General features: G+C 38.4%; 1 protein-coding gene across 2 annotated transcripts in view; it reads right to left on the reverse strand.

Moving 5' to 3' along the window:
* Positions 1–58: 58 nt before the first annotated feature.
* Positions 59–12450, reverse strand: part of LOC310944084 (sodium bicarbonate cotransporter 3-like) — a gene marked incomplete at its 5' end in the record, with an annotated part of 37342 nt that continues 24950 nt past the window's right edge. For both annotated transcript variants that reach the window (XM_083909778.1, XM_083909777.1), the window contains 12 exons: positions 59–447; positions 847–954; positions 1055–1140; positions 2332–2463; positions 2574–2747; positions 2816–2884; positions 4025–4276; positions 5158–5319; positions 7031–7144; positions 8435–8596; positions 8819–8924; positions 9837–10082. In XM_083909778.1, coding sequence (XP_083765904.1) covers positions 366–447; positions 847–954; positions 1055–1140; positions 2332–2463; positions 2574–2747; positions 2816–2884; positions 4025–4276; positions 5158–5319; positions 7031–7144; positions 8435–8596; positions 8819–8924; positions 9837–10082 — 1693 coding nt within the window. In that variant the 3' untranslated portion in view covers positions 59–365. The remainder of the gene's footprint in view (positions 448–846; positions 955–1054; positions 1141–2331; positions 2464–2573; positions 2748–2815; positions 2885–4024; positions 4277–5157; positions 5320–7030; positions 7145–8434; positions 8597–8818; positions 8925–9836; positions 10083–12450) is intronic.

The raw sequence follows: 12450 nt of genomic DNA on the forward strand, positions 1-12450 counted from the left end.
TCGTTATCACAGAGTTCATTTTATTTAAGCGTCACACACACACACGCACACACACCCACACACACACACGCGCGCACGCACGCACACACGCAAATAAAAGACAAATCACAATCATCGAGTAAAAACGTACAATTTTAAATCAGAAACTCAAACGTCAGGTTTCCCTCGTACGTCTGTGCCCCAGCAGCCAATCACAGCGCAGCAGAGACGGGAGGGGCGGAGTCTCTGCGATTCATCATAAAACGATGAGAAAAATCAAAAACGTTCACCTTTAATCAGAAGGAAAACGCGGCGTCTCATAAAAAGGTGGAGCCTGATTGGTCCTCCGGTGACCTTTGACCTTTGACCTTTGACCTCAGAGAGGATCATAGCGACGTCTCCGAGTCCTCGACTCTGTGTCCGTCTACGTTTTCCACGTTAATCTGGACGCTCGGCAGCTTCTCCATACTGGAAAACAACAACACGATCAATAAAGACACCGAGGAACCGCTCACTCTCCCACACCAAAGTCCATAGAGTAAACCAGTGATTTTAACATCACAGAGTTGTTGATCCACTGCTGCCTCCATCACTAACTTACAATGACTGATTCTGTAAAATTCGGCTTTTAAAATATTTTATTTAAACATACTTCAGTGACACAAAGTGACCACACGAGGCAGCAGAGGACCAGCAGCTCCTGTGTCCCTGTGAGCTAAAATCACTGGTTTTCTCTATGGGCTTTGGTGTGGGAGTGTGAGCGGTTTACAAACCTCAGTTTCACACACACGTATTTGATAATCGCGTCACGTCTTTGTGATTCTCTTTGACGGAGAAAGAATCGACCAATCACAGTCGAGCGTTTACCTGTGACAGGGTTTCAGAGCTTTGCTGCCGTCAGACTTCATGGTGACGGATTTCCAGATGCCGCTTTTCGCCATTTCGTCAGAGATGTTCACCACCGACGGGTCCGAGCTACGCACGCACACACGCACACACACGCACACACACACACACAGTTCATGAAATACGTCGTAACTACTATTTAACGTTTCCTGCTCCGTCATCGACTCACCGTCCTTTGAGGCTTTTGATCGGAAACTTGACGACGTCGGCATACGGCGGATCGTCGTCCGCTTCCTCCAGCATCCGCTGAGCATCCTGGGAAAAAAAAAAGACAGCAGCAGAGTTTATCAAGTGTGTTTTTAAGTCTTCACTGGGAGGAGGAGCCAATACACGAGGAGGAGGAGCCAAGACACGAGGAGGAGGAGCCCAAACATGAGGAAAGGAGGATCCATAACACGAGGAGGAGCCAAGACACGAGGAGGAGGAGCCAAAACATGAGAAGGAGGAGTCAAAACACGAGGAGGAGCCAAGAAGAGGAGGAGTCAAAACACGAGGAGGAGCCAAGAAGAGGAGGAGCCAAAATACGAGGAAGAGCCAAAACATGAAGAGAGGACGAGCCAAAACACGAGGAAAGGAGGAGCCGAAACACAAGGAGGAGCCAAAAGACGAAGAAAGGAGGAGCCAAAACACGAGGAGGAGCCAAGACACGAGGAGGAGCAGAGACACGAGGAGGAGCCAAAACATGAGAAGGAGGAGCCAAAAATTGAGAAGGAGGAGTCAAAACACGAGGAGGAGCCAAGACGAGGAGGAGGAGGAGCCAAAATACGAGGAGGAGCCAAAACATGAATAGAGGAGGAGCTAAACACGAAGAGAGGAGGAGCCAAAACACGAGGAGGAGGAGCCAAAACACAATGTGCCAAAACAAGAGGAGAAGCCAAAATACAAAATAAGAGAAGCCAAAACACGAGGAGGAGCCAAGACGTGAGAAGGATTTAAAACACAGAGGAGCCATAACACGAGGAGGAGCCAAAACATGAGGAGGAGCCAAAACATGAGGAGGAGCAGAGACACGAGGAGGAGCCAAAACATGAGAAGGAGGAGCCAAAAATTGAGAAGGAGGAGTCAAAACACGAGGAGGAGCCAAGACGAGGAGGAGGAGGAGCCAAAATACGAGGAGGAGCCAAAACATGAATAGAGGAGGAGCTAAACACGAAGAGAGGAGGAGCCAAAACACGAGGAGGAGGAGCCAAAACACAATGTGCCAAAACAAGAGGAGAAGCCAAAATACAAAATAAGAGAAGCCAAAACACGAGGAGGAGCCAAGACGTGAGAAGGATTTAAAACACAGAGGAGCCATAACACGAGGAGGAGCCAAAACATGAGGAGGAGCCAAGACGTGAGAAGGAGGAGGAGCCAAAAGACGTAGAGGAGCCAAGACACAAGATACAAATCAAGAGGAGGAGCCATAACACAAAACAGGAGGAGGACACTGGAGTAAAGTCTCACCTCCTTCTCCTTCTTCTTCTTGTCGTCGTCCTTCTTCTTCTTGCTCTCTGGGATCAGGTCGTCCAGCCAACTCAGCTCTCTCTTGGTGAAGCAGAAGTCCAGAAGCTTCCTGATGAAGACCAGAGCCAGGACCTGCAGAGACCAGAAGAGATCAGCAGAGACCAGCACAGACCAGCACAGACCAGCGATAAACCAACCATCAAACAGTGAACTCAGTGGTGTCTCTGAGGCGTTGACCTCACCATCATGGGGAAGACCACGGCGGCGGCGGACGCTTTGATGACCCAGAGGACGATGAGGCAGGACAACTGCACCAGGGTGAAGACGTGGACCTTCCACAGGGGGACGTAGCGCAGATAGATCAGGTCCGGCTGGTGTTTGGCCGGCATTCCAAACAGTTTGATCCGGTCAAAGAGCTGAAGACGGACTCGTGTCAGGAAAAAGGCTGATTTCCAGGGACGTGAACAAGAGGACGGAAACTTACCTGAATGCCTTTAAGTGAGGACGCGCCCATGTAAAGGAAGACTCCGTACAGGACGGGCATCGGGATGAACTGAGGACAGAAGGACAGGAGAGTTCACATCGGACAGATCTTCGTAGAACTACCTCCTACACCAAAGTCCTGGATTTCAAAAATTCATTAAAATTATTCCTTAAGAGATTCGCAAATATTTTCAACGGATCTTTGTTCAGGGCGATGACGACTATTATGATGGTAAAACTCAAGTCGTTCCGAGATACTTTTTGTTTTTTTGAAGAAAGTCAGCTCACTGTCAAAGTGCATCAGGACAAATGGATCATTTCCTGAATTTGAAAAATTCATTAAAATTATTCCTTAAGAGGTTTGCAAATATTTTCAATGGATCCTTGTTCAGGGCGATGCCGACTATTATGATGGTAAATTTCAAGTCATTCTGAGATACTTTTTGTTTTTCAGACTAAAGTCAGCTCACTGTCAAAGTGCATCAGGACAAATGGATCATTTCCTGAATTTGAAAAATTCATTAAAATTATTCCTTAAGAGGTTTGCAAATATTTTCAATGGATCCTTGTTCAGGGCGATGCCGACTATTATGATGGTAAATTTCAAGTCATTCTGAGATACTTTTTGTTTTTCAGACTAAAGTCAGTTCACTGTCAAAGTGCATCAGGACAAATGGATAATTTCCTGAATTTGAAAAATTCATTAAAATTATTCCTAAAGAGAAATGCGAATATTTCCAACGGATCCTTGTTCAGGGCGATGCCGACTATTATGATGGTAAATTTCAAGTCGTTCCGAGATACTTTTTGTTTTTTTGAAGAAAGTCAGCTCACTGTCAAAGTGCATCAGGACAAATGGATCATTTCTTGAATTTTAAAAATTCATCAAAATTATTCCTTTAGAAATTTGCAAATATTTTAAACAGATCCTTGTTCAGGGCGATGCAGGCTATTACGTTGGTAAATCTCAAGTCATTCCGAGATACTTTTTTTTTGTGCATCAGGGCAAATGGATCATTTCCTGAATTTCAAAAATTCATGAAAATTATTCCTGAATAGCTGAGTGGTTTACAAACGTCAGTTTCCTGTTGCTGTTTCTGTCTCACAGTGGTTTCATTGCGACTTTTCTATACTAAATAGTTTCCAACATGTTTGAGTTGTGAAAACAATCAGTTGTGACTTTGACTTGAAAACCGAGCGTAAAGTTCACCTTGAGGGCAGAGGTCATGAAGACGGAGCAGCCCATCAGGACGAAGATCATGAAGCCGGTGACTCTCTGCTCTCGGATGCCCAGGAACTTTGGCTGCTCGCCGGGCGCCGCGCACTCGGACTCCAGCTTCAGACTGTTGACGTGCGAGATGGAGAGCACGGTCGCCGCCACGAACCACGGCAGGCCCATGATGGAGCACACGCCCAGCATCACAGCCACCACCAGCAGGTCCAGGTGGTAGCCACAGCCTTTCTGCAACCACACACACACACACACACACTGTCAGGACAGGAGAGGAGTACGGTGGCCCTGAGGTGCAAAACACAAATGCAAATCACAAAACACAACACAAATCAAAAACACAAATGCAAATCAAAAAACACAAGCGCACATCAAAAAACACAAGCGCAAATCAAAAAACACAATGACATGAACTAAAAACCTGAAACACAAATCACACAACACAAACACAAAAGCAGAAAACACGAAAACATTAACTCACAACTTAAACACAAAAGCAGAAAACACGAAAACATTAACTCACAACGCAAACACAAAAGCATTAGCTCACAACGCAAACACAAAAGCAGAAAACATGAAAACATTAACTCACAACGCAAAGACAAAAGCAGAATACACAAATATATTAACTCACAACGCAAACACAAAAGCAGAAAACATGAAAACATTAACTCACAACGCAAAGACAAAAGCAGAAAACACGAAAACATTAACTCACAACACAAACACAAAAGCAGAAAACACGAAAACATTAACTCAACGCAAACACAAAAGCTGAAAACACAAAAACATTAATTCACAACGCAAACATAAAAGCAGAATACACAAATATATTAACTCACAACGCAAACACAAAAGCAGAAAACACAAAAATAATAACTCACAACGCAAACACAAAAGCGTTTTTTGATTTGCGTTTGTGTTTTTTGATTTGCGTTTGTGTTTTTGATTTGCGTTTTGTGTTTTTTTGATTTGCGTTTTTTGATTTGTGTTTTTTGATTTGCGTTTGTGTTTTTTGATTTGCGTTTGTGTTTTGCACCTCAGGGCCACCGTAGAGGAGGGGGCGGGGTTTAACCCTTAGTCTGACAGAAAGTAAAAAAAAAAGGCCTCACCTTCAGCTTGTTCTCCTTCCTGTTGACGATGACGGCGGTGATCTGCTGGTCCATGAAGATGAGGATGGTGCAGAGGAGAGCGGGGACGGCGGCGGCGAGCAGCGTCCACCAGGGGTTAGAGCCCAACGGTGAGATGAGCCAACCGCGATGGTTCGATGTCGGCTGAGAAGAAGTAGAGAAGAAGAAGAAGAGGAAGTGGAATTGTGGAATCACTCGCTTCAGCTCGGCTTAAGACACGGGATTCCGTGTTGATCATATTTCACTTTACTACATCACGTCTACTCCGCCTCTACTACATCCCCTCCCCACTCACTGATAACTCCGCCCACTTTTTGAAGATTTTCAAAATCAGGCATTGGGCGAAGTCAGCTTCAAAACAGGGGTTAATTTACCATTAAAGTAGATTTTGGAATTCTAAGTAGATTCTGGAATTCTAAGTAGATTTGGTAACTTTAAGTAGATTTTGGAATTCTAAGTAGATTTGGTAACTTTAAGTAGATTTAGTTACTTTAAGTAGATTTTGGAATTCTAAGTAGATTTGGTAACTTTAAGTAGATTTAGTTACTTTAAGTAGATTTTGGAATTCTAAGTAGATTTGGTAACTTTAAGTAGATTTAGTTACTTTAAGTAGATTTTGGAATTCTAAGTAGATTTGGTAACTTTAAGTAGATTTAGTTACTTTAAGTAGATTTTGGAATTCTAAGTAGATTTGGTAACTTTAAGTAGATTTAGTTACTTTAAGTAGATTTTGGAATTCTAAGTAGATTTGGTAACTTTAAGTAGATTTTGGAATTCTAAGTAGATTTGGTAACTTTAAGTAGATTTTGGAATTCTAAGTAGATTTGGTAACTTTAAGTAGATTTAGTTACTTTAAGTAGATTTTGGAATTCTAAGTAGATTTGGTAACTTTAAGTAGATTTTGGAATTCTAAGTAGATTTGGTAACTTTAAGTAGATCTAGTTACTTAAAGTAGATTTTGGAATTCTAAGTAGATTTGGTAACTTTAAGTAGATTTTGGAATTCTAAGTAGATTTGGTAACTTTAAGTAGATTTTGGAATTCTAAGTAGATTTGGTAACTTTAAGTAGAGTTGGTAACTTTGGGTAGATTTCGGAATTCTAAGTAGATTTTGGAATTCTAAGTAGATTTGGTAACTTTAAGTAGATTTTGGAATTCTAAGTAGATTTGGTAACTTTAAGTAGATTTTGGAATTCTAAGTAGATTTGGTAACTTTAAGTAGATTTAGTTACTTTAAGTAGATTTTGGAATTCTAAGTAGATTTGGTAACTTTAAGTAGATTTTGGAATTCTAAGTAGATTTGGTAACTTTAAGTAGATTTAGTTACTTAAAGTAGATTTTGGAATTCTAAGAAGATTTGGTAACTTTAAGTAGATTTTGGAATTCTAAGTAGATTTGGTAACTTTAAGTAGATTTAGTTACTTAAAGTAGATTTTGGAATTCTAAGAAGATTTGGTAACTTTAAGTAGATTTTGGAATTCTAAGTAGATTTGGTAACTTTAAGTAGATTTTGGAATTCTAAGTAGATTTGGTAACTTTAAGTAGAGTTGGTAACTTTGGGTAGATTTCGGAATTCTAAGTAGATTTTGGAATTCTAAGTAAATTTGGTAACTTTAAGTAGATTTGGTAACGTTATGAAGATTTTGGAACTTTAATTAGATTTTGGAATTCTAAGTAGATTTGGTAATTTTAAGTAGATTTGTTAGTTAAAGTAGGATTTTTAAGTCTTCTTAAGTGAGCTACAGTAACAGTCCAGAACAGGTTTTCACAAAAACACCAGGTTCTGTCACTGACGGTCAGGAATAATAAAGTTGTCGTATGATAAGTCAAACGTGCTGAGCCGTGTCGAGCGTTACCTCGAATCGGTCGGGCACGTTGAGTTTGGGTGAAGGAACTCCCACCAGATAATCCAGCAGCACCATGATCATGATGGTCAGGAAGACGGCGAAGTCGCTGATGGTCGAACGAACCTGGAGGAAAAAAACACAAAGTCATCATTTCAGACGACGTGTGGTCACGTTTGAAGAAAGAGCTTCAGGCTGCAGCTGGTTTGAGGTCTAATGTGGAGCAGGAACGACACTTTACTGCACTTATAATCAGATAGATGTGGGAACTTTAAGTAGATTTGGTAACTTTAAGTAGATTTGGTAACTTTAAGTAGATTTGGTAAATTTAAATAGATTTGGTAAATTTAAATAGATTTGGTAAATTTAAGTCGATTTGGTAAATTTAAGTCGATTTGGTAACTTTTAGTAGAATTTTGGAACTTTAAGTAGATTTGGTAACTTTAAGTAGATTTTGTAACTTTAAGTATGTTTTGGAACTTTAAGTATATTTAGGAACTTTAAGTATATTTTGGAACTTTAAGTAAATTTGGTAACTTTAAATAGATTTGGTAACTTTAAGTCAATTTTTGAACTTTAAGTAGATTTAGTAACTTTAAGTAGATTTTGGAACTTAAAGTATATTTTGGAACTTCAATTTTATTTTAGAACTTTAAGTAGATTTAGTAACTTTAAATAGATTTGGTAACTTTAAGTAGATTTTGTAACTTTAAGTAGATTTAGTAACTTTAAGTAGATTTGGTAACTTTAAGTAGATTTTGTAACTTTAAGTATATTTTGGAACTTCAATTTTATTTTAGAACTTTAAGTAGATTTGGTAACTTTAAGTAGATTTTGTAACTTTAAGTAGATTTAGTAACTTTAAGTAGATTTGGTAACTTTAAGTAGATTTTGTAACTTTAAGTATATTTTGGTAACTTTAAGTATATTTTGGAACTTTAAGTATATTTTGGAACTTTAAGTATATTTTGGTAACTTTAAGTATATTTTGGAACTTTAAGTATATTTTGGTAACTTTAAGTATATTTTGGTAACTTTAAGTATATTTTGTAACTTTAAGTATATTTTGGTAACTTTAAGTATATTTTGGAACTTTAAGTATATTTTGGAACTTTAAGTGGATTTTGGAACTTTAGGTGGATTTGGGAATTTTAAGTAGATTTAGTAACTTTAAGTATGTTTTGGAACTTTAAGTAGATTTTGGAACTTTAGGTAGATTTGGTAACTTTAAATAGATTTTGGAACTTTAAGTAGATTTAGTAACTTTAAGTAGATTTGGTAACTTTAGGAGATTTTGGAACTTTAAGTAGATTTGGGAATTTTAAGTAGAATTTTGGACCTTTAAGTAGATTTTATGTGTGTGTGTGTGTGTGTGTGTGTGTGTGTGTGTGTGTGTGTGTGTGTGTGTGTACTGACCTTGGTGGGGAAGTATCTCTTGGTCTTGAACTGTTTGAGGAAGGCCGAGAGGAAGAAGGTGGTGAAGAAGAGGATGACGGACCAGAAGAGGACGTCGGGGACGTAGGGACCGTCATGGCTGCAGGCTGAGCCCATGAACTCACCACGGTAATGTGTGCACTCCTGAGAACACACAGACGCACGCACACACACACGCACACACACACAGAGGGATGAGCTGCAGTTCCACCATGTGTCCACTAGATGGTTGACTGAGCTTCTGTGTTTACGTTCACAGTTTCCACAAATAAAAACACAAATCCTGCTCTCACTGTTCTTTCATACGTGATCACAGCACTGTGTGTGTGTGTGTGTGTGTGTGTGTGTGTGTGTTTCATGTCCGACCTCCACACTAAGCTCCTCCCACTGGACGGTCTCTGACGTGACGTTGTTGCTGCTCCAGATCTGCAGGATTTCCTTGGAGGCGTTGACGGGTGGAGAACAGCGACACCTGCAGGACAAATAATAAAAACTCATTCCAGCCACTCTCATCTTTTAATTACCTTTTCTTTATGTTTGGATCAAGATCGGCTGCTTCACGTTTGCTGTTGGACGTCGTTTTACGAAAAACCACTCACTCTCCCACACCAAAGCCCATAGAGAAAACCAGTGATTTTAGCTCACAGGGACACAGGAGCTGCTGGTCCTCTGCTGCCTCGTGTGGTCACTTTGTGTCACTGAGTTAAGTCTAAATTAAATATTTTGAAAGCCGAATTCACTACAATAAGACATTTGACGTTAGTGATGGAGGCAGCAGTGGATCAACGACTCCTGTGTGCTGTGATGTTAAAATCTTTTTAAAATCAGTAATTTTCTCTATGGGGTTTGGTGTGGGAGAGTGAGTAGTTTATAAACGTCAGTTTACACAAGGAAAAGTCTGTCCAACAGTGAAGATAAAGACGGGAACGTGTTCTGTAGATATCGTAGAATTAAACTGACATAGATATCATTTGATATATTTCTGCTAAGTGGCTAAAAACTGAAGTTTGTAAACCACTCACTCTCCCACACCAAACCTCATAGAGAACACCAGTGATTTTAACATCACAGCACACAGGAGTTCACAGGAGTTGTTGATCCACTGCTGCCTCCATCACTAACTTACAATGACTGATTTTAGTGAATTCGGCTTTTAAAATATTTAATTTAGACTTAACTCAGTGACACAAAGTGACCACACGAGGCAGCAGAGGACCAGCAGCTCCTGTGTCCCCGTGAGCTAAAATCACTGGTTTTCTCTATGGGCTTTGGTGTGGGAGAGTGAGTGGTTTACAAACTTCAGTTTCCTGTTTGTCTAAAAGTTAAAGATAAAGACGTGAACTGTGTGGATGACTTGGCTCCGCCCCCCTCCCCCCCCTCTCACCCGTAGAAGGTCAGGTTGTCCAGGTGGTTGTTCATGTTGATGGGGTAAAGCTCCCCGAGGTGGAAGAGCTTCTCCAGGGCCTCGTAGATGAAGATGATGCAGATGAGGGCGGCGAAGGCCTCCTCTGTGAAGCGCGTGATGTAACACACCAGAGAGCTGGCGTCCGTGGCGACCAGCAGGAGGCAGAGGAACGCCGTCCACAGCCCGATGCTGGTCCTCAGGGACAGGTAGGACAGACCGTAGTCTCTGTGTGGACGAGCAGAGGACGGATATTAGTGACTGGTTAAAAGTCTACGACATCTTTAAGAACACGTTTCAATGAAGCACTTTCACGTGAAAATGATTTGTTTTCTAATTGAAAAAGAACAGAATAACAATCTGATATTCCGATCAATCGTCATCGATCAGACAAGTTCTGCTGACTAAGATAAGAGAGAGTGATGTAACCGATCAAAGAGCACAGACATGGAAACTGAACAATGACCTCATCAATACTTCGTCAATAAGTAACCACAGACGGATAAGGATGATGATGATGATAACTCCGTGTTCCAGACACAACAGGAGGAGCTAAAGAGCAAGAGGAAGATTCAATAGTGCTTAATCAATTATTACTCTTTATTTGATCATTAAAACGAGTTTTTCAGCTTCTTAAATGTGAATATTTTCACGTTTCTGTCATTTTCAGCTTCTTAAATGTGAATATTTTTGTGTTTCTGTAATTTTTCAGCTTCTTAAATGTGAATATTTTTGTGTTTCTGTAATTTTTCAGCTTCTTAAATGTGAATATTTTCTTGTTTCTGTCATTTTTCAGCTTCTTAAATGTGAAAATCTTCGTTTTTCTGTCATTTTTCAGCTTCTTAAATGTGAATATTTTCATGTTTCTGTCATTTTTCAGCTTCTTAAATGTGAATATTTTCATGTTTCTGTCATTTTTCAGCTTCTTAAATGTGAATATCTTCGTTTTTCTGTCATTTTTCAGCTTCTTAAATGTGAATATTTTCACGTTTCTGTCATTTTCAGCTTCTTAAATGTGAATATTTTCACGTTTCTGTCATTTTTCAGCTTCTTAAATGTGAATATTTTCATGTTTCTGTCATTTTTCAGCTTCTTAAATGTGAATATCTTCGTTTTTCTGTCATTTTTCAGCTTCTTAAATGTGAATATTTTCACGTTTCTGTCATTTTCAGCTTCTTAAATGTGAATATGTTCACGTTTCTGTCATTTTTCAGCTTCTTAAATGTGAATATTTCATGTTTCTGTAATTTTTCAGCTTCTTAAATGTGAATATTTTCACGTTTCTGTCATTTTTCAGCTTCTTAAATGTGAATATTTTCGTTTTTCTGTCATTTTTCAGCTTCTTAAATTAAATGTGAATATTTTTGTGTTTCTGTAATTTTTCAGCTTCTTAAATGTGAATATTTTTGTGTTTCTGTAATTTTTCAGCTTCTTAAATGTGAATATTTTCTTGTTTCTGTAATTTTTCAGCTTCTTAAATGTGAAAATCTTCGTTTTTCTGTCATTTTTCAGCTTCTTAAATGTGAATATTTTCATGTTTCTGTCATTTTTCAGCTTCTTAAATGTGAATATTTTCATGTTTCTGTCATTTTTCAGCTTCTTAAATGTGAATATCTTCGTTTTTCTGTCATTTTTCAGCTTCTTAAATGTGAATATTTTCACGTTTCTGTCATTTTCAGCTTCTTAAATGTGAATATTTTCACGTTTCTGTCATTTTTCAGCTTCTTAAATGTGAATATGTTCACGTTTCTGTCATTTTTCAGCTTCTTAAATGTGAATATTTCATGTTTCTGTAATTTTTCAGCTTCTTAAATGTGAATATTTTCACGTTTCTGTCATTTTTCAGCTTCTTAAATGTGAATATTTTCATTTTTCAGCTTCTTAAATGTGAATATTTTCACGTTTCTGTCATTTTTCAGCTTCTTAAATGTGAATATTTTAGTTTTTCTGTCATTTTTCAGCTTCTTAAATGTGAATATTTTTGTGTTTCTGTCATTTTTCAGCTTCTTAAATGTGAATATTTTCATGTTTCTGTCATTTTTCAGCTTCTTAAATGTGAATATTTTCGTTTTTCTGTCATTTTTAAGCTTCTTAAATGTGAGTATCTTCGTTTTTCGTTCATTTTTCAGCTTCTTAAATGTGAATATTTTCATGTTTCTGTCATTTTTCAGCTTCTTAAATGTGAATATTTTCATGTTTCTGTCATTTTTCAGCTTCTTAAATGTGAATATTTTCATGTTTCTATCATTTTTCAGCTTCTTAAATGTGAATATTTTCGTTTTTCTGTCATTTTTCAGCTTCTTAAATGTGAATATTTTCGTTTTTCTGTCATTTTTCAGCTTCTTAAATGTGAGTATCTTCGTTTTTCTGTCATTTTTCAGCTTCTTAAATGTGAATATTTTCATGTTTCTGTCATTTTTCAGCTTCTTAAATGTGAATATTTTCATGTTTCTGTCATTTTTCAGCTTCTTAAATGTGAATATTTTCATGTTTCTATCATTTTTCAGCTTCTTAAATGTGAATATTTTCATGTTTCTTTGCTCCATATAATAAATAAATTCTTCAAACGGAATCATTTGAAATAATAGTGATGAAA

The sequence above is a fragment of the Microchirus variegatus genome (assembly GCF_963457635.1).
Source record: "Microchirus variegatus genome assembly, chromosome: 2".
NCBI lineage: Eukaryota > Metazoa > Chordata > Actinopteri > Pleuronectiformes > Soleidae > Microchirus > Microchirus variegatus.